This window comes from Cyprinus carpio, chromosome B18, assembly GCF_018340385.1.
Source record: "Cyprinus carpio isolate SPL01 chromosome B18, ASM1834038v1, whole genome shotgun sequence".
NCBI classification, from domain to species: Eukaryota; Metazoa; Chordata; class Actinopteri; order Cypriniformes; family Cyprinidae; genus Cyprinus; species Cyprinus carpio.
In genome coordinates this window covers 25,316,063-25,338,562 of record NC_056614.1, presented here as the reverse complement: position 1 = coordinate 25,338,562, position 22,500 = coordinate 25,316,063, and the positions used below count along the sequence as shown (strand labels likewise).

Sequence of the window (22,500 nt, the reverse complement as noted above, 5' to 3'; positions counted from 1 at the left end):
CTGTGTCCCTGCAGCACAGAAGCAGTCATGAGTAGCACAGATATATTTGTAGCAATAGACAACAATACATTGTATGGGTCACAATTATACATTTTTATTTTTTGTCAAAAATCATTAGGATATTAAGATCATGTTCCATGAAGATATTTTGTAAATTTCCTACCGTAAATATATCAAAACTTAATTTTTGATTAGTAATATGCATTGCTAAGAACTTCATTTGAGCAACTTTAAAGGCAATTTTCGCAGTATTTTGATTTTTTTTGCACCCTCAGATTCCAGATTTTCAAATAGTTGTATCTCAGACAAATATTGTCCTATCATAACAAACCACACATCAATGGAAAGATTATTTATTCATCTTGGAAATCTCAACTGACCGTTATGACTGGTTTTGTGCTCCAGGGTGATGTATGATGTAATGCTGCTACATGTCAAATGTCTCATAATATCTAGTATGGACATTATACAATATTCACTGGAAATAAATTAGCTTAGAATTTCAGGGTGTCCAAATATTGATCTGCATGTGCGCGTGGATCAGGGTTTTTGATCTTTTAGATGCAGTGGGTTTTACAAAATCCTCTTGTGAGGGGGCCACTTCCCAAAAACAGTGTATTCATGTATAAAGACCCAATTTATACTCGTTTATGTTCTAAACTGATGTAAAAATGTTATTTGGAAAATATTTAGTATTTATTGTTAAACTATTATATTTTTAGTCAGTATGGTACTGTTTTGTTAAATCTATTTAAATCAAATTTGTGTTATTGTGTTATTTTTTTGTTATTTAATTTGTATATTTTATAATTTAATTTTGTACATTTGTACACTGTTTTTAAACATCTTACACTTTTCACACTTCTTTTTATTTTATTGTATACTTTTGTAATTGAAAAATATTTTTAAAGGTTTTTTTTTTTTCCCACTGATCTTGTAGCACTTTGTATTAATTAACTTGTATCTATTTGATCAAGTTTTTATTTGCATATTGTCATCTCTTTATTATAATCCTTATTATATTTACTTTTTTTTTGGACATGGTTTTTCTAATTTTTTCCATGGAACCCCTAACCCTTCCTTGCATCCCCCAGTTTTAGTATATTTTAATGTTTATTTTGACTTATTTCATACATTTACATTTTTAAACACTTATCTCAAGTTTTCCACTGATCCCCAGCACTTCCTTGTAGCCCCCTTAGTTTATTTAAATGTATTTTATTTTAATTTGACGGGGTTTTTTTTTTTTTCTTCATTTTTCCACGAATCCCCTCAGCTCATCCTTGAAAACCCCTGGTCTGCTCACTAGTGTCGTCAGTGACCGCAGCGAGCGCTGACCTCTGGTTTATCATCAGTGCTGTTGATGTGTAATTAAATCTCTCCCTCATGACCCATTGAGCACTTTCCCTCTGCGAGTGTTAAGTGTGATGTGAGTAGTTGTGCGTCTGCGGCCCATGGCTGCGTCTGCATTGTTGTGGAGCACTAATGAGTCGGCTGATGCTGCTATTGTGCTCTGCATTAGTGGGTGGATGGTGACGGGGCTTTTTGTGTTTTTAGGGCTTGGGTTTCTTTGCTTTTGATGTGGAGCTTCTCTTTTGGGGTTTTTGTGAGCGTCCCGAGCGGATGCGTTTTTAAAGGTTGTGGGCTGGAAGAGAAGGCAGTGAGTCATCAGTTTAATTTGTTTTCTGAAGGTTCTTTCCAGCAGTCCGCGAGGTAAGCCATGGAATCTCACAGAAAAGATTAAATTCGTTTTGCTGCTGGAAGCAGAGCTGCATGTGTGTATGAGAGTGAGTGTGTGTGTGAGCTTGAGTGGGTGAACGAGTGAGTTCGAGAGTGGGTGAACGAGTGAGTTTGAGAGTGTGTGTGTATGAGTGAGCGCGTGTTTGAGTGTGTGTGTATGAGTGTGTGTGTGTGTATGAGTGTGTGTGTGTGTGTATGAGTGTGTGTGTGTGTGTATGAGTGTGTGTGTGTATGAGTGAGTGTATTTACCTGGTATTTATCACGTTATGTGGATCAAATATCCCCACATGTATAGTAATACCAGTAAATTTTGACTTTGTTGGGACATTTTTTTAGGTCCCCATGAGGAAACAAGCTTAAATCATACAGAATGAAGTTCTTTGAAATTGTAAAAATGGGAAAGTTCTCTGTAAGGTGTAGGGTTGGTGTAGGGCGATTCAATATACAGTTTGTACAGTATAAAAGCCATTACGCCTATGAAATGAACCCATAAACCATGGAAACACAACATTCGTGTGTGTTCTGTGGTCAGATGGAGAGGCCTCGGCGCTGCTCGTGTGTTGGTGTTCGTGGGAAGTGAGCCGTGATGCGTGTGTTTTCGCGCAGGCTTTGCTGTTGGATTGTGGGGGAATCTGAGATTTCAGGGGGATGATGGAAAACAGACTGACTCCCTGCTGCGGATTGATGGGTGTTTCTCTGTCAGTGGATTCATGCACGTGTTTGGTGTGTGTTTCTCCGTCAGTGGATTGATGCGTGTGTTTGGTGTGTGTTTCTCCGTCAGTGGATTGATGCGTGTGTTTGGTGTGTGTTCCTCCGTCAGTGGATTGATGCGTGTGTTTGGTGTGTTCCTCCGTCAGTGGATTGATGCGTGTGTTTGGTGTGTGTTCCTCCGTCAGTGGATTGATGCGTGTGTTTGGCGTGTGTTTCTCCGTCAGTGGATTGATGCGTGTGTTTGGAGTGTGTTCCGCCATCAGTGGATTCATGCGTGTGTTTGGCGTGTGTTCCTCCGTCAGTGGATTCATGCGTGTGTTTGTTGTTTGTTCCTCCGTCAGTGGATTGATGCGTGTGTTTGGTGTGTTCCTCCGTCAGTGGATTGATGCGTGTGTTTGGAGTGTGTTCCTCCGTCAGTGGATTCATGCGTGTGTTTGGAGTGTGTTCCGCCATCAGTGGATTCATGCGTGTGTTTGGCGTGTGTTTCTCCGTCAGTGGATTCATGCGTGTGTTTGGCGTGTGTTTCTCCGTCAGTGGATTGATGCGTGTGTTTGGCGTGTGGTTCTCCGTCAGTGGATTCATGCGTGTGTTTGGCGTGTGGTTCTCCGTCAGTGGATTGATGCGTGTGTTTGGCGTGTGTTTCTCCGTCAGTGGATTCATGCGTGTGTTTGGCGTGTGTTTCTCCGTCAGTGGATTGATGCGTGTGTTTGGCGTGTGGTTCTCCGTCAGTGGATTGATGCGTGTGTTTGGCGTGTGTTTCTCCGTCAGTGGATTGATGCGTGTGTTTGGCGTGTGTTTCTCCGTCAGTGGATTGATGCGTGTGTTTGGCGTGTGTTTCTCCGTCAGTGGATTGATGCGTGTGTTTCTCCGTCAGTGGATTGATGCGTGTGTTTGGTGTGTTCCTCTGTCAGTGGATTGATGCGTGTGTTTTTCTCGTCAGTCAGTGATTGATGGTGTGTTTTCTGTATTGATGCGTGTGTTTCTCCATCAGTGGATTGATGCGTGTGTTTGGTGTGTGTTTCTGTCAGTGGATTGATGCGTGTGTTTGGTGTGTGTTCCTCCATCAGTGGATTGATGCGTGTGTTCCTCCTTCAGTGGATTGATGCGTGTGTTTCTCCGTCAGTGGACTGATGCGTGTGTTTCTCCGTCAGTGGATTGATGCGTGTGTTTCTCCGTCAGTGGATTGATGCGTGTGTTTCTCCGTCAGTGGATTGATGCGTGTGTTTCTCCGTCAGTGGATTGATGCGTGTGTTTGGCATGTGTTTTTCTCCGTCAGTGGATTGATGCGTTGTGTGTTTCTCCGTCAGTGGATTGATGCGTGTGTTTCTCCGTCAGTGGATTGATGCGTGTGTTTTGTGTTTCTCCGTCAGTGGATTGATGCGTGTGTTTCTCCGTCAGTGGATTGATGCGTGTGTTTGGCATGTGTTTCTCCGTCAGTGGATTGATGCGCGTGTGTTTCTCCGTCAGTGGATTGATGCGTGTGTTTGGCATGTGTTTCTCCGTCAGTGGATTGATGCGTGTGTTTCTCCGTCAGTGGATTGATGCGTGTGTTTGGCGTGTGTTTCTCCGTCAGTGGATTGATGCGTGTGTTTCTCCGTCAGTGGATTGATGCGTGCTTGTGTTTCTCCGTCAGTGGATTGATGCGTGTGTTTCTCCGTCAGTGGATTGATGCGTGTGTTTCTCCGTCAGTGGATTGATGCGTTGTGTTTCTCCGTCAGTGGATTGATGCGTGTGTTTGGTGTGTTCCTCTGTCAGTGGATTGATGCGTGTGTTTCTCCGTCAGTGGATTGATGCGTGTGTTTCTCCGTCAGTGGATTGATGCGTGTGTTTCTCCGTCAGTGGATTGATGCGTGTGTTTGGTGTGTGTTTCTGTCAGTGGATTGATGCGTGTGTTTGGCGTGTGTTCCTCCGTCAGTGGATTGATGCGTGTGTTTCTCCGTCAGTGGATTGATGCGTGTGTTTCTCCGTCAGTGGATTGATGCGTGTGTTTCTCCGTCAGTGGATTGATGCGTGTGTTTGGTGTGTGTTTCTGTCAGTGGATTGATGCGTGTGTTTGGCGTGTGTTCCTCCGTCAGTGGATTGATGCGTGTGTTTGGCGTGTGTTCCTCCGTCAGTGGATTGATGCGTGTGTTTCTCCGTCAGTGGATTGATGCGTGTGTTTGGTGTGTGTTTCTGTCAGTGGATTGATGCGTGTGTTTGGCGTGTGTTCCTCCGTCAGTGGATTGATGTGTGTGTTCCTCCTTCAGTGGATTGATGCGTGTGTTTGGTGTGTGTTTCTCCGTCAGTGGATTGATGCGTGTGTTTGGCGTGTGTTCCTCCGTCAGTGGATTGATGCGTGTGTTTCTCCGTCAGTGGATTGATGCGTGTGTTTCTCCGTCAGTGGATTGATGCGTGTGTTTGGTGTGTGTTTTCTGTCAGTGGATTGATGCGTGTGTTTGGCGTGTGTTCCTCCGTCAGTGGATTGATGCGTGTGTTTCTCCGTCAGTGGATTGATGCGTGTGTTTGGTGTGTGTTTCTGTCAGTGGATTGATGCGTGTGTTTGGCGTGTGTTCCTCCGTCAGTGGATTGATGTGTGTGTTTGGTGTGTGTTTCTCTCAGCGGCGGGGAGCTGGAAGAGGAGAGCTGGCAGCCTCCGGACCCAGAGCTCATACAGAAACTGGTGGCACAGATTGAATATTATCTGTCGGATGAGAACCTGGAGCATGATGCCTTCCTGCTTAAACACGTCCGCCGCAACAAGCTGGGCTTCGTCAGCGTCAAGCTGCTCACATCCTTCAAGAAGGTAAATGCTTCATATTCCAGGTTCAAGACCTCATGACCTAAAAAACACAGAACTGCTGTCTGTTAACTGTGTATTTTATTTTACTCATAACTGACACATACTTTTACCAGATATAAACATTTAAAATTTGTCTACAAAAAAAAGTGTACACATACATATAATATATATGTACACACATACATACACCTATACGTGCACATGTATACAAATATTTACATACACATGTATACACACATGTACACTTATATACATACATGCTCGCATGTGTATATATGTGTATGTATATGTGTGTGTATATACAAACACACACACACACACACACACACACACACACACACACATATATATATATATATATATATATATAGATATATATATATATATATATATATATATATATAATATATATATATATATATATATATATATATATATAATATATATATATAATATAAGAATCTTGCCCACTCCCATGAGGCATTGCGAGTGACGTATTAACATTTGATCTACATTCAGCCTATAAAGCTCACAAACATGGTATAATGATTTCATGTTTAATGACTAAAGATCAGTATTTCTATATTGTGCTGCTGCTTCTGATTGTTATACTTCATGGGATTCATAAATTCCCGTTGAATTTGTTTACTGTATTCTCAATTCCTTTTTGCTTTAAATCAGTGCGTGTTGTTCATCTGAGAGCGGGTTGGTCTGCTTCATGACTCAGAACTCTTTATTTAAAGATGTTTTAAGAAAGTGAATGAGAATGATACTCGTGGAAGCACAACCTTTCAGCCTCTGATGAATGCTGCTAGATGATGGGTTTACAGACTATTGGCTATTAAAAAAGGAACAGGCATTTCAAAATGTTCCACTTTAACTTCCTGTTTCAATAAGAAATCACAAGCACGGGGGAATGCATTTGTCAAATCAATCTCCCACTGCCTTTTCTGTGTTTCATCAGTCTCAATTAAAGCTGTTCTTTGTGCAATGAGAAGGAAACATAATTACTTTTCCTTTGATACATTAATGCTGAACGAGCTGCAATCATGTGTTAATGAATGGACCCTTTTCACAGATTGATGCATTTCTACAGTTATTAACATCATAAATCATTATTAAAACTATACTTGGTGTTTTCTTACATTACAGGAAACAACACTAACGGCATTTAACATCTCTTTTGACCAATGATATCAATTTTAATTTTTTTTCCCTCTCTTTTGGGAAAGCCGCAAATGTTGTTTTTCTCATTACACTGCAAAAATTATTTAATCACGCCATATTTTTCTCTTGTTTTGTAGTAGGAATATCTTAGCATTTGTAAAGCAAGATATATTTACATGAAGTAAAATGACGTAAGATGTGAAGTTTTCGGAAAAAATTATCAAAATTAAGTGACCTTAAACCAACGAAATATATCGGCTGAAGTGGTCAGAAAAATAAAATGGAAAACCTAATTCAAAGGGAAAACAAGTTTATTTTCCAACCCCACTGGCAGATATTTTTTGTTGTTTTTAAAGAAAAACACCCTTAATTTTGATGTTTCAGAAACTAAATCTTATGGCACGTTGCTTCAAGTGAATATATTTTGATTTAAGAATGTTTGGCAAACGCTTTCTATGAAGCCAATATTTATAATACATTATAACGGTATTCTTAAGGCATTGTAATTCATGCATAACGCAGTATAAAAAGCCTTGTATCATCTCATAAATAATCATAATTATTATGCATTGTAATACTTGCGTATTTGTGGTTATAACTTTTAAGAGTATGATTATAGATAACACACAATGAATAGCATATTAAATCCACTTTATTTATAAAGGATTATTATCTTGACATTGTTTATATCAGATCTGCACACAATATCTTGCATCTTGGGAGTGGTTTCAAGTTTATTTGTATAGCGCTTTTCATGATACAAATTGTTGTAAAGCAAAGTATATATGATCTTATGGCTGTTTGAGAAATATTATTATTATTATTATTATTATTATTATTATTATTATTATTATTATTATTATTATTATTATTCATAAGTGGTCTTTGTCTGCTCTAAGCAAAGTGAAGTTACTTAAAGCAGACAAAGAACACTTATAAAAAGACCACATTATAAAGCCTTTTGGATGTTTTCATGATCCTAAACAATGGCATGATATGAGACTTAAAACACAATAAAGAGACTTAAAACATTATAACTATGGGAAATATAATCCATTGTAATTTAAGCTACAATGTTAGTGGAAGCAACATGTTCATTGTTTTATAAATCATACTCTTAAAGGGGTCATATGATGCGAAAATTTTCCACATTTTTTGATCCTTAAACCGGGTTAATGCATTGCATTACACCAAATAACCATGGTACATGTCCAAAAAAATCTATATTTCCATCAATACCATGGTACTATTTATGGGGTTATACTTTATTTTAAGGTGTCCTTGTTGCATGTACTTACTATTACAATAACAATTAGTTGTGCATAATTACATGCGAGTACACAAACTCTAATCCTAACCATATAGTAAGCACATGTAGTTTCCAACTGGTGTCAGAAATCTGTTTAGTTTTATTTGCTTTAACTTCCGTCCAATTGGTTTCTGCCTTTAAACGTGCTTCTCATTTTAGTGATTTGTGGATAAGATGTGATGAGGTTTTTTTTGGTCGAGTCCTCTCTGTGAAAGTGTTTGAGGTTTCTGTCCTGAGCACAGATGCATCGTATCTGCCTTCAGTCTGCTTCTTTACTGTTCAAATAAATCACTTCAGTCACAGTTATCTGGGGTATTGCTCATTTCTTCAGATTCAATGTTCTCTTGCTTTTGGCCGTTTTGTTTTGCGTTTTAATTGCCGTTTGGATTTCATGTAAATGAGTGGTTCTCTGTTGCTTCAGATTGCATTCAGATCAAACATTGTTTAATGTAGAAAATATGCAAAAAATGTATAAATTTTACAATGATCTGCGTACACCCAACAATATGCAGAAGTATTAAAGGGGTCATTTAAGGATCATTATTTTGTGTATTTGGTGTAACAGAATATATTGACATGCTTTAATGTTCAAAAAACACATTGTTTTTTCAAATACTGTACATTATTGTAGGTCCTCTATGCCCCTCCTCTCTCAAACGCCTCGTTTTCTACAAAGTCCCTCCTTCTGTGACATACTTGTCAGATATGTAACACCCCTTTCCATAAATGTAAAGACAGTTAATAATGTCCTTAGTTTTACGATCAGTTCCAGCTGAAAGAGGAACAGACACAGTCGTGCGGTGGAAGAAGTGGTGATGAAGCTCGTGTGTGTGTTTGCAGTAAAGAAGCGGACGGTTAAGACAGCTGACTCCACTGTGTGACCCTGTCTCTCTCTCACACACACACAAACATAAGCGACGCAGAGATACTTTTGGCAAAACTCCGCATTTGAACAGTCAATAGCAAATACTTAAACTAATAACAAAACACACTTACAGTGGCTGATTCAGAAGCACCAGATTGTCGTAGTAAAGTCAGAATGACCTCCTCTCTTAGGTTCTCGAAACGGTCACGAAAATGCGTTGCTGTTCTGTTGTAAGTAATCTTAAAGCTTCCTAAATGCATCTACTTTCGGAAGACCAAATAAAGTGCTTTTGCTTTCTCCTAGATACACACACATCTCCCTGACATGACTGCTTCAACACTAACTGTGTTACTGAACCCACGCCTTCTTTCTTTGCGTGAACATTTGGGCGGCATTACGCAAATATTTCCACACAGTGATGTAGAGACGTGGGGGGGTGTTAGAATGAGGCGTTTCGGGGGGCGTGGCAGAGTCTTAACTTTGAGAAAGAATATCTCTTTGGATTTGAGACTTTAGTCTTTGTAACCTTACAGATTTTCTTTATTCACCAAGAGCTTGTAACACTCCAAAGAGAAAGGAAAAATTGAAATGGCATCATATGACCCCTTTAACTGAAACGGAAAAATGGCACTGATGGTTATGTAAATGCATTAACAGCAGAAGTGATTTATCAGTCTAACACTTTAAACAAACACTGTTTGGGCTAAATATTGTTCGCATTAGCCATATTATCAAGTGACAGATTAATTTGTGCCAAGAGTTTGACTCCAGCCTTTTGCATCAAACACACAGTCAGAAGCTTTTCTTATGCATTCAGTTCGCATTTTGCATTGTTTTCCTCCTCCTGAGAGCTGAAATAAATGTCTGGTCTTTCACTGAGAAGGTCAGCTGCGTTGCTCTTTTTCACTGAGAATCACAGTAATCTGACGGTTTGAGTTAACGATCACATCAAATCCGTCAGAGCGCTTCGTGTCACTTCCTCTGAGGAGCTGCACTGTAACCCAAGTGTTTTAAATCTGCTGGGGCCAGTTGTTCAAAAGTAATCTGGTCGGATTTTGGCCATCAGATTGGATCAAATCTTGAAAATGGGTTGTTCAAAATAAAAATAAAAAACATTCTGAATTCGGATCACATCAAAAAATCTAGTCTTGGTTTTTATCTGGATTAAATCCTCAGTTTGTGGTGTTCAGAATGTTTTAGTAAAGATTGGGATACTTTTGATCCAAAAAACTGATCCCAGCAGAAGGGTGGATTTCAAGAACCAATCTGGTCCAAAAAACACAATTGTAGCCTGTAATATATCCCCAAATCCCCAAACAGCTGTTAATATCAAACAAAAATGTTTTATTTATTTTTTATGTTTTTAAATATATAATCACTGATTGTAAACTACATTGGCACAATTATCAGAGATGGACCGGTCAGAAGTAGATATTTGTGCAAATGCAATACAAAACTAGAATGCAAAACATTGGCCTTTTTTCCCATCACAGTGTCCCTTTAGGGGCTCCGTAGAGCACTAGTAATCCAGATTTGGACATCTGAAAAAGAGTGCATCTGGATCAGGATGATCTAATCCAATTTTGTTTTGAAAAACTGGCAAAAAAGTAAGATGGGTCAGCTGATCCTGGATCGCCAAACATGGGATCATTCTGATCCAGATTACACTTTTGATCAGCTGGCCCCATGCAGGAAAGATGATCGTTTGCTCCCATTTCCTCTGAGATAATTTTATTTGACACTGTATATGTTATGTTGTAATGTTTCTTAATAGGGATGCACAAGATTGGATTTTTGCAATATCTGATATGCCGATATTTTTCAACTCATTTTGGCCGATAGCCGAAGAAGAAATATTTCCTTTTGTTTGGAAACGACACCTGTGTCTCCTGAGTGGATATTCTAAGCAAGTTTTTAACTTTGGTTGTTAGAAATAAACGATAATAAAGTTATTTTCTAATGACAGTACACTGAAGCTTTGTATATGCTATATATATATATTGTCTCCTGAGTGGATATTCTAAGCAAGTTTTATATATAGATATATATATATATATATATATATATATATATATATATATATAATATAATATAATATAATATAATATAATATAATATATAATTTTAAATAAAATAATTAAATTTATATGCGTCATGTTTGGTTTATTTTTAGTTTTTTTTTGTTTGTTTGTTTTTTTTTAATTCATGTAAGCTATAGCTTCTGACCTTTTAAATCAAAACATACTTTAATAAGCAAGACATATCAGCATTTTTTCATATCGGGCTGGTGCCGATATTTACATTTGAAGCCATTATCGGCCGATTCTGATATTGGTCCGATAATATCGTGCATCCCTACACTGAAGAAAATACTAAACTTTTTAAGGTAAGTAGTTGCAGAATTTATTTTGGCTACATTTAAATAAAAAAAGTTACGTGAGTCAACATAATTTGCTTATTTAAATGTAGCTAAAATTGATTGCAACCACTTACCTTAAAAATATATAAATAAATAATTAAATAAATTTTTTTCCCAGTGTATTTCTTAGCAACCGTCTGATCTCCACCCAACTATGTCTGCTTCTGAGAACCCTGGAAATGTAAAAAAGGGTCCGTGTGAATCGTGGTTAAATGCGTCTCCGTCTCTTCGTCAGGTCAAGCACTTGACGCGGGACTGGAGAACCACGGCGTACGCCTTGAGTCACTCCGAGCTGCTGGAGCTGAATGATGAGGGCCGTAAGGTGCGGCGCAGGACGACGGTGCCGGTGTTCGCCAGCGAGTCTCTGCCGAGTCGCATGCTGCTGCTGAGTGAACTCAATCGCTGGCCGGAGCTGGGCGTCGCGCTCGGGGCCGACGGCGAGGCAGGGGCCACCCAGCAGGAGCGGCTGATGGAGCTCCTGCTCAAGGCCTTCGGAAACTATGGGCCCATCGCCTCAGTGAGGGTTCTCAAACCCGGGAAGGACTTGCCGGCCGATCTGAAGAAACTGAGCGGGCGTTACTCACAGCTGGGAACGGAGGAGTGCGCCATCGTGGAGTTCGAAGAAGTGGAGGCTGCAATGAAAGCCCATGAGGCGGTCGGCGGAGACTCGGGTGCTCGGGGGCCGCTGGGATTGAAGGTGGTTCTTTTTTGTAACATTTTTATTGTAAAAAGCAGTGCTGGGCAATGATTAGTCGAGGTTAATCACGTTTAAAATACGTTTTTGTGTACATATGTGACCCTGGAGCACAAAACCAGTCATAAGGGTCCATTTTTTGAAATTGAAATTCATCATCTGAAAGCTGAATAAATAATCTCTCCATTGATGTATGGTTTGTTAGGAGGACAATATTTGTCTGAGATACAACTATTTGAAAATCTGGAATCTGAGGGAGCAAAAAAAATCTAAATACTGAGAAAATCACCTTTAAATTTGTTCAAAATGAAGTTCTTAGCAATGCATATTACTAATCAAAAATTAAGTTTTGATATATTTATGGTTGGAAATTTACAAACTATCTTCACGGAACATGATCTTTACTTAATATCCTAATGATTTTGGTATAAAAGAAAAATGTATAATTGTGACCCATACAATGTATTGTTGTCTATTGCTACAAATATACCTGTGCTACTCATGACTGCTTCTGTGCTGCAGGGACACATATGTGTGTGTACTGTGTATTTTTGTGTATATATAAAGACACACGCATGCATACTGTATATTAAGACTGCTTCTGTGCTGCAGGATTACATGTGTGTGTGTGTGTGTGTGTGTGTATATATATATATATATATATATATATATATATATATATAATATATATATATTATATATATATAATATATATATATATATATATAAAAATAATAAATAAATATATACATTTTTATTTTTGATGCAGTTAATCACAACTAATCATTGCCCATCACTAGTAAAAAAGACATGGAAGATAACATGTAAATATTCATACATTGCAAAACATGATTTTCTTACAGAGTATTTGTACAAAATATCTCCAATGGGGCAAGAAAAATAATCTTGTTCAGCCTTTAAATTATGATTATTTTTCTTGCCCCATTGGAGATATTTTTGCTTAAGCAATTTAGATAATTTTTTCAGGAAACAAGACATCATATCTTTAGCTATTTTACTTCTCAAGTAAATGTATCCTGACTCAAGAAATTTTAGATATACTAGAAAACAAGATGAAAATACTCGGTAAGAAAATAATTGCATTACTCAGTTGTACAGACCAATTCAGAGCAGACGTCACTGTTACGTCTCTTGCTTTGTCAAAGATGCCATTTGAAGTTAAATGCTGATGTTTAAACAGACAGACTATGGATGAAAACTGATATGATAACTCTTTTCAAAGCATAAATTTGATTTAAACAATGGGTCTAAATAATATTCACATGCAGTTCATAGATGTATTGTATTAGCTCTGCAGTTACAGCACAAAATACTATTTAAACCTATTACTATTAACATTTTGCATAACATTTACCCATTTTATCTCTCCATTCTGACTTTTTTTCTTCCACATGCAAGTTTATATATCCTAGTACTGACTTTATAACTTGATTTAATGCAACAATAGTAAGTTTGTCAACTCTGAGGGGGAAAAAAAAGCTGGAAGTCAGGAATATGAACTCATGATTCTGAGCCGAGTGGAAAAGAGAGAACAGGGAGTTGTTTTTCCTTATCAGAATTGAGATGTCGGAATTGCGAATTATTTATTTTTTTATTACACTACATTTGAAGTGTATCGAAACCTTTCATCAAAGTTATCCTAAAACCAAAAAGTTTTCTTGTTCAACTTTGAACTTATTTGATCCACTTCAAATGTTGACTACTGTACTTGGCTTCAATACACTGCTACTCGAAAACTGTCACTTTCTGCCACCAAATAGGCTCCGCCCACAAAATGGATAGTTGCGGTCCTTGATTCTGATTGGTTGAGCCGCGTTCAAAGCTGTTGTAAATTACTCTACAAAGTAACACACACCTTTGTTTACTTCTGTGTGTTGCTCGGCAACCACTTTGTTGCATCCACAACTGTTTCTGAGGAACTACATTGTTTGGTGGAAGAATACTGTTTTTATTAACATCATTACACTTTATTTGCTCTGTTTTATTCTGTGAAACCTTACTCCGTATATGGAATAACCGTTTTATAAAAGCAATAAGCCCCGTGGAGCTGTAGTTTACCGTGAATTTATAACAGCTAAGGGGGTTTTAGTCACTCCGCTTCGCATTGTACCGAACTACGCCCCTTAGCTGTTATAAATTCTCTGTAAACCACGGCTTCACAGGGTTCATTGCTTTAATCAGTTGACAAATTCTGGGCTTTAACACAAATATCTGGCTCTAAATTTAAAGGTGGTTCTAATCGGCACCAAGCCTCCCAAGAAGAAGATCCCAAAGGACCGAGACGAGGGAGTCGGCGGCGTCCGCAAGAGCCGCTCGCTCAACAGCCGTGTCCGAGAGCTCCAGTATCACGGCGGAGACGACTCGGCCGCGAGTTCCTCGGAAACGGAGAGCAATCCCACCTCGCCGCGTCTGGCCCGCAAATCGCGCTCCTGTAACAAGCTGAGCCCCACGAGCGGCGGGCCCAATCACCTGAGTCCGGCGGTGTCTCCGCGCGCCAGCCCCTGCACCCAGCGCAAGACGCCTCTCTCGGGGAAGTCTCCGCTCGCCAGCGAGGGCCGCTTGAGCCCCGAGCCGGGTCGCCGATGGGCGGACTATTCCTCGGACAGCAGCTTGACCCCCTCGGGAAGCCCTTGGGTCCAGCGGAGGAAGCAGGTGGCCAGTCAGGAGAGCAGCCCGGTGGGAAGCCCGATGCTCGGGAGGAAGATCCAGAATGCTGATGGTCTTCCTCCAGGCGTGGTTCGGCTCCCGAGGGGTCCGGATGGAACAAGAGGCTTCCACTCATCTCCCTCCGGAGAGCGAGGCATGGCTGCATCCACGCAAACCTGTCTCTAAGGACCGTCCCTCTCCACCCTCGCACTCTCAAAGCAGTCGTGACATCTCCGTAGGACTGGCCTGTCTTTTTGTAAAACCCTTTTCTATATGCTATTTTTGTTAACGTTTTATACATCTTAATTTCCCACTGAATGATGGCACCGCAACAAGAGGGAAGCTGTTCTGAAAGTGTTTCGATTTTAAATCGCCGCCGTGTTTTCCGTTGTGAGGAGATTCTCCCGGTGTCGGACTCCAATGTAAATATTGTAAATGTGTTCTGTGTGGGTCGTGCTTCAGGCGTTCGGATCTGATGAAGCCCTGGCCATAATCTCGGGAGCCCGGGCACTGGAAATATATTTAGTTTTATTTGCTTTAACTTCTGTTTGGTTTCTGCCTTCAAACGTGCTTCTCGTTTTAGTGATTTGCGGATAAGATGGAATGAGTTGTTGTTTTGTTTTTTTCTTGGTCGAGTCCTCTCTGTGAAAGAGTGTTTGAGGTTTCTGAGCACAGATGCCTCGTATCTGCCTTCAATCTGGGTTTGAGGCAGTGCACCGTCTGCTTCCTTACTGTTCAAATAAATCACTACAATCACAGTTATCTGGGGTATTGCTCATTTCTTCAGATTCAATGTTCTCTTGCTTTTGGCCGTTTTGTTTTGCATTTCATTTGCTGGTTCTCTGCTTGCTCTGCAATGCACAAAACAATTATTAATATTACAATGATATGCATACGCCCAACAATATGCAGAAGTATTAACTGAAAGAGAAAAATGGCACTGATGGTTATGTAAATGCATTAACAGCAGAAGTGATTTATCAGTCTAACACATTAAACAAACACAGTTTGGGCTAAATATTGTTCGCATTAGCCATATTATCAAGTGACAGATTAATCTGTGCCAAGAGTTTGACTCCAGCCTTTTGCATCAAACACACTGTCAGATGCTTTTCTTCTTATGCATTCAGTTCACATTTTGCATTGTTTTCCTCCTCCTGAGAGCTGAAATAAAAGTCTGGTCTTTCACTCAGAAGGTCAGCTGCGTTGCTCTTTTTCACTGAGAATCACAGTAATCTGACGGTTTGAGTTAACGATCACATCAAATCCGTCAGAGCGCTTCGTGTCACTTCCTCTGAGGAGCTGCACTGTAACCCAAGTGTATTCAATCTGCTGGAAAGGTGATCATTTGCTCCCATTTCCTCGAAGGTAATTTTGTTTGACACCGTGTGACGTAATGTTTCTTAGCAACCGTCTGATCTCCACGGGATGCTGAGATGATGCTGAGCGAATGCATGCTCCAGTTGAGTGAGATTTTGCAGGTCGGATGAGTTCAGTCCGGAGCGAAATTACAGCTGAGTGGAGACTCTATTCAGAATGCAGTACTCTCTGACAATGTGCATTAATATCAGTAAATGAGTGTGCTTTTATCTGCGTGCTCACCTGAATCACACTGGGCTCCGTAAGCATTTCATCAAGCAACCATTATAGTTCATTTTCTGGGAGAAAGAGATGCATCTGCATTTCCAATTAAGATGGAAACATCTTCCTTTGGCCAGATTGTCCATTTAGCAGAGAACCGAATCACAAGCAAATCCATCTCCATAATGGCTTCTAATTTAAAACTTGATTTTGCTTTTTGGCAGTATTAGTGTTCAGTCTCTGACTTCTTAAAGCAATAATTATTGAATTATGTGGCTCACGACTAACAGCCAGTTTAATTGGAAAAAACTGCACGCGCTCAATCAAGTATAATGTATTTTTCCAGAACCTTCACCGTCTCTGTTCTGATTACGTAATCCGAATTACATGTAATTACTTACTCAGCACTGTTTGCAAATAGATAGGGTCATGTTTGGTAGAACTGTATATATTCCTGCTGCTGCATATACTGCCTAATGTTATAAAAGCAAAACAATTCATATTATGTACAGATGCTATATTGCTGTTGCGTAACCTCATGTTACACCTAATTCAGCCGATGACATCCAGTTATCTCGGAAATGAGTTATTTTGCAATTTAAACCAAGCTTGTATCATGCAACATTAGTCAGTCTGTTGAAATAATGGAGCTGACAGCACTTCTACTGTAAATGGAAGGTCAAGTTGAATGAGTGCATTGCATTGTGGGATACAGTATGCAGTGAACCGTCTGCTCATGTATACTGCACATTTTGGCAGATGTAGTGAATCATCCATACAGACAGAAAGCATGCATACAGTGCACCGTACAGTTATTATATCGTGCAGGAACAGTATGAGTGTAGTGCGTTAATTGAAACATGCCCCTGCTTCTTTCTATAAGACTGACAACACCAGCTCTCGGAGGAAACCAAGACAAATGTCGAAATAGTTCATAAAACCAAATGATCTATTTAGGGAGCTGATGAAATCTAAAAAGATGTCAAACACATCTGTGTCCCTGCAGCACAGAAGCAGTCATCAGTAGCACAGGTATATTTGTAGCAATAGACAACAATACATTGTATGAGTCACAATTATACATTTCTCTTTTATGACAAAAATCATTAGGATATTAAGTAAAGATCATGTTCCATGAAGATATTCTGTAAATGTCCTACCGTAAATATACAAAAACTTAATTTTTGATTAGTAATATGCATTGCTAAGAACTTCATTTGAACAACTTTAAAGATGATTTTCTCAATATTTAGATTTTTTTGCACCCTCAGATTCCAGATTTTCAAATAGTTGCATCTCAGACAAATATTGTCCTCCTAACAAACCAGACATCAATGGAGAGATGATTTATTCAGCTTTCAGATGATGTATGCGTCTCAATTTCAAAAAAGGACCCTTATGACTGGTTTTGTGTTCCAGTATCACATTTTTCTGGATGACATCCAGATCTCTCAACATGTTTTACAGGGTGACTACGAGAAAGTGCCGCTTGCCACCTCGTCCCCTCGATAGTAACAGAGCCATGAGTCGTCTGCACTGTGAACTTGTTCAGGAAGAAACAGACGCATGCTGATCTGCAGCGAGTGCCAAAGCATGACCGTCATCATGTGGGAGCGGATGAGGAGGAGTGCGCTTCTGTGGCTGAAGATAGATCTGACAAACACAAACCACACAGCAGATCATTACCGCAGACCTTCCTGCAAAGCTGCTGCTCTCTCTGTGGGTCAGAGCAGAGTAAACAGAGTAAAGCCACAGTACAGCCCCAAAATCTGCTGATCAGGACAACACAGAGAATACAGTGCTCTTATGAACGCTATAAACACTGGCACTGCTCAGACTAGTTTCTGCAGAATGCACAGCATGCAATCTGTCCTGCTGCACTTGACCAAGTATGCAGCACACTGTTTCCCACAATGCAATGTGCTTGACCTGACATGTCTAGAAAGCCCTATCAGTCCTCCTCTGAGTGCAGCGCTATTTTACTATCATTCAGATACTAATTTAGAATAGTCTTATATTTATCCTTTTATATTGCATTTTCATTTTAATTGTAATTAAAATGATTCTTTTAGTATTATTAGTGTTGTGTGTATTATGGTCATTATTTTAGTAATTTTCGTTGTGCTTTTGTCATATAATATAAATATAATATAAAATATATTTTAAATTATTTAATATAAAATACATTTAAAATAAGTATAATGTGTTTTATTATATTTCACTTTATTTTTTGTTGGTTTTAATTTCATTTTTAGTTTTAGTTTAGTTAATTATAATAACCCTGGTACATACGTCATTATTACCAGGTATATTATGCTTAACTAAAAAAAAAAAAATAAGATTTTCATTACTTGAAATAAAATATGCATTAACTGAAAAAAAAAAAATATTTTTTTAAAAATTAAAATTTTAAAGGTTAAAATTTATTTTATTTAAGATTGTTTTCAAGTTAAAATTTATAAAAAATTAAAATTAAAACATGTAGTAAAAATTAATTAATAATTGTAATTAGTAATTAATAGTATGGCTAAGTTTATTATAACTACACTGATTCTTACACAGAACTGGGTTAAAAATCCTAAAAAAAAAAAAAAAAAAAACATTTTTATGATGCCCATACATCACATACTGAATTAATGTTTTAAAACTGTTTTAATGTGATAGTTCACTCAGAACAATCATTCCATCACTTATTCCCATTCACGTCGTTCAAAACTTGTTTAACTTTCTTTCTTTTGTGGAACATAGAAGATATTTTGAAGAATGTTGGGATCCAATCAACACTGAACCCCATTGACTTTCAGTGCATGAACAACAACAGAAGAGACTAATGACAGATTTAAGAGTTTTGGGTGAACCAATCCCCGTTAAGCACTTGTTTCAAACACACTGTACTACTATTTAAAAGCAGTATACACTATGCAGTATGTACTGGAGTTCTGGCACACAGCTGGGGTTTGTGCATTAAAAGAAGGAAACTGAAGGTCAGGATGAACTAAAAACACAGATGTGTGTGCAAATATGAGCAGAACAAACCAGCACTTACATTCACTCACAGTGTGTTTGTTCAGGCTGGAACACGATGAAAGAGCCTGAAGGCTCTCGAAACGTCCTGTTCTGACTGATAACAGAAGCTGTTTCTCTACAAATGTTCAGAGCTGTTTAACTCTTTCATCACCAGTACTAGTGCTGCTAGTGACTCTACTCACTGATCAGAAGCTCCAATACAACACAAGCTTATTTGTATAGAGCTTTTCATGATGCAAATAGTTGCAAAGCAGCTTTACAGAAAATTCAAGCTTCTACATTATATTTAGTAACAGCTTATCAGTGGTGAGTATCTCTAAGTTGATGTCCATGTGGCAGAAGTGTACAGTAAAATCAAGCAGTTAGTTAATGACATGTAATGCAAAATTTGGTAGCTCTCTATATTCTGAAGGTTTGTTCAGATTTCACTCACACTGATTTATACAACTACTATACGTAGTGTCTTGTCTTGCTGAATCTGTGAGGAATATTGATAGATAAAGACGTAAAGCCAAACACATGAGAATCATCATCAACCTGACCGAGTTTTAATCAGAAATCACTCTCATATATACATACAGCAGTAATATTACACAGACACAGGTGAGTTTAGATACATATTGTACATGTTTCAGACTCCAAACCATAAAGATGTTCATCACGGTCTTCCTGCGAAGGCATGAAGGCATCGGGAGCAGATGGGAGTCTGGACGTGACGCGTGTGAATCTGGGATGGAGGAGTCACAGAACCCTCAGATGTAGAGAGAGCCGTCGGCCGGCCCCACGTATCCCACGGCGATCAGCAGCACGTCGATCAGCGTCCAGATGCCCAGCCCTCCGAAGCTGAAGAGCTTCCCCAGACCTTCCCTCCACTGGCCCAGATAGAAGCGGTCCGCTCCGAAGCCCCCCAGAGTGATGCTGCGCACACAAAGCGACTGGTTACACAGGGTTCCTGCATATTTTCCATGTCAAAATTCCATACTTTGCCAGACTCAAATTTACAAACCTCAGGTATCCTAGCAACAGCATCGGAGCAACCTAGCAACACCATAGCAACCACCCAGAGTACCTTAGCAACCACATAACAACACCCTAGCAACCACCTCAGGTATCCTAGCAACAGCATCGGAGCAACCTAGCAACACCATAGCAACCACCCAGAGTACCTTAGCAACCACATAACAACACCCTAGCAACCACCTCAGGTATCCTAGCAACTGCATTGGAGCAACATAGCAACCACCCAGAGTACCTTAGCAACCACATAACAACACCCTAGCAACCACCTCAGGTATCCTAGCAACAGCATCGGAGCAACCTAGCAACACCTTAGCAACCATGCAGAGTACCTTAGCAACCACATAACAACACCCCAGCAACCACCTCAGGTATCCTAGCAACAGCATAGAAGCAACCTTGCAACCGCCCTAGCAACCACATAGCAACACCCTAGCGACTGGTTACACAGGGTTCCTGCACATTTTCCATGTCAAAATTCCATACTTTGCCAGACTCAAATTTACAAACCTCAGGTATCCTAGCAACAGCATCGGAGCAACCTAGCAACACCATAGCAACACCTTAGCAACCATGCAGAGTACCTTAGCAACCACATAACAACACCCTAGCAACCACCTCAGGTATCCTAGCAACTGCATCGGAGCAACCTAGCAACACCCTAGCAACACCTTAGCAACCACGCAGAATACCTTAGCAACCACATAACAACACCCTAGCAACCACCTCAGGTACCCTAGCAACAGCATAGAAGCAACCTTGCAACCGCCCTAGCAACACCCTAGCGACTGGTTACACAGGGTTCCTGCACATTTTTCATTTGTAAATTCCATACTTTGCCAGACTCAAATTTACAAACGTCTGAGTAGATTTTTAACACACACTACCTGTCAAAAGTTTGGGATCAGAATGATTTTTAATGTTTCTACAGGAGTTTCTTCTGATCATTGAGGCTGCACTTATTTGATCAAAAATACAGGAAAAAATTTAATATTGTGAAATATTATTATGATTTTAATATACATTAAAATGTAATTTCAGCTGTATTTTCAGCATCATTACTCCAGTCTTCAGTGTCACATGATCTTCAGAAATCATTCTAATATGATGATTTATTATCAGTGCTGAAACTGTTCATATTCAACTTCGTTAAAAAGAATTGCATTTATTTAAAATAGAAATCTTTTCTAACAATATGCACTACAGTTCAAAGTAAATTTTTATTCTTTCTTTTTTTGAAAGAAATTAGAATTTTTATTCAGCAAGGATGTGTTCAATTGATAAGAAGTGATAGAAAAGATTTATATTGTTAGAAAAGATTTATATTTTAAATAAATGCTGTTCTTTTTAACTGTTTTATTTAACAAAGAATTCTGAAAAAATGTATCACAGTTTACCAAAATAAATATTTGTCAGCGCAATGTTGATAATTCTAATAATAAATCATCATATCAGAATGATTTCTGAAGATCATGTGACTCTGAAGACTGGAGTAATGATGATGGAAATTCAGCTTTGCATCACAGAAATAAATTATATTTTAAAGGATATTAAAACAGAAACCATTATTTTATATTGTAATAACATTTTGCAAGATTACTGTTTTATTTCTGTATTTTTGATCAAATAAATGCAGCCTTGATGAGCAGAAGAAACTTCTTTAAAACACATTACAAGTACTGATCCCAAACTTTTGATCGGTCGTGTACATTACAATCATCTGTAAATATTTGTATTTTTCATTTTTTTTTTCAGTGATATTCTTGAAGTGATAGAAACATACACGTTGAGACCTTGAAAAAAAAGAAAAAAAAAAGAAAAAAAAAAAAATACAGACTTCTGCATGCACACAAGAAAAAAAATGTTGTGCCTTCCAGAAACTATTCACATGTGCATGGGATTTTTTTTGCATGCTGTTTACACAATGTCTAGTTTTATATAACCTATCTCCTTCATGCATCACTGCCATCTTGATATGAATAAAGCGAGAGCATGCATGCACATGAATTAACAGAGATCTATCCTTTTGCTCAAAATGTGGCTTTCTTTATAGTAGTTCCTCTAATATTAAGGCCTAAAGTCCAGTTTAGATTTTGCGGTGATGGCATAATACAGCTGTGCACTGTCCTGTCTGCTGAGCTCAAGGGTCTATAAAAAAGACTAGTATTGTAAAAGTGTTCAAAATGTGGCTTTCGTTAGTGCAGCATGTTATATTTCAAGGCCTTAAGTCTCTTTAGCTCTTTGTGCACACAAAAAGGTCTGTATGTTTTTTATTTTTGCAAAGCTCCTTGAGGCTATGTAATATGGTGCTGAGAATATCGTGAGAAGAAACCCAACATGCAAAATTAAAAAGTGCATCTTGCACCAATCGTGTTTGACAATCACTAAAGCATCACTAAACGGCTGGCATGAAAACACTTGCATGATAAACTTATTTTCATATTTTATTATTAAAGATAAATTAAGGCAGAAGTCTGGAAATGAATATTTTTTTAGTTTTAATTGAAGAGTTTGTTTGTCCATC

General features: G+C 38.7%; 2 protein-coding genes across 3 annotated transcripts in view; one reads left to right on the top strand and one right to left on the bottom strand.

Moving 5' to 3' along the window:
- The window catches only part of larp6a (La ribonucleoprotein 6, translational regulator a), a 16,136-nt gene extending 1,023 nt beyond the window's left edge, over positions 1-15,113 (top strand). Inside the window, exons 2-4 of the mRNA XM_042744573.1 lie at positions 5,050-5,233; positions 11,226-11,687; positions 13,935-15,113. Coding sequence (XP_042600507.1) covers positions 5,050-5,233; positions 11,226-11,687; positions 13,935-14,537 — 1,249 coding nt within the window. The 3' untranslated portion in view covers positions 14,538-15,113. The remainder of the gene's footprint in view (positions 1-5,049; positions 5,234-11,225; positions 11,688-13,934) is intronic.
- Positions 11,185-22,500, bottom strand: part of LOC109109838 (TM2 domain-containing protein 3-like) — a 20,061-nt gene continuing 8,745 nt past the window's right edge. The window contains exons 6-8 of one of the 2 annotated variants that reach the window (XM_042744575.1): positions 19,684-19,877; positions 14,950-14,954; positions 11,185-11,197 (exon numbers count right to left, since the gene is read on the bottom strand). In XM_042744575.1, the coding sequence (XP_042600509.1) occupies positions 19,712-19,877 (166 nt within the window). In that variant the 3' untranslated portion in view covers positions 11,185-11,197; positions 14,950-14,954; positions 19,684-19,711. Of the gene's footprint in view, positions 11,198-14,949; positions 14,955-19,485; positions 19,878-22,500 lie in introns of those variants that run through there. The other variant, XM_042744574.1, reaches the window with a different exon arrangement.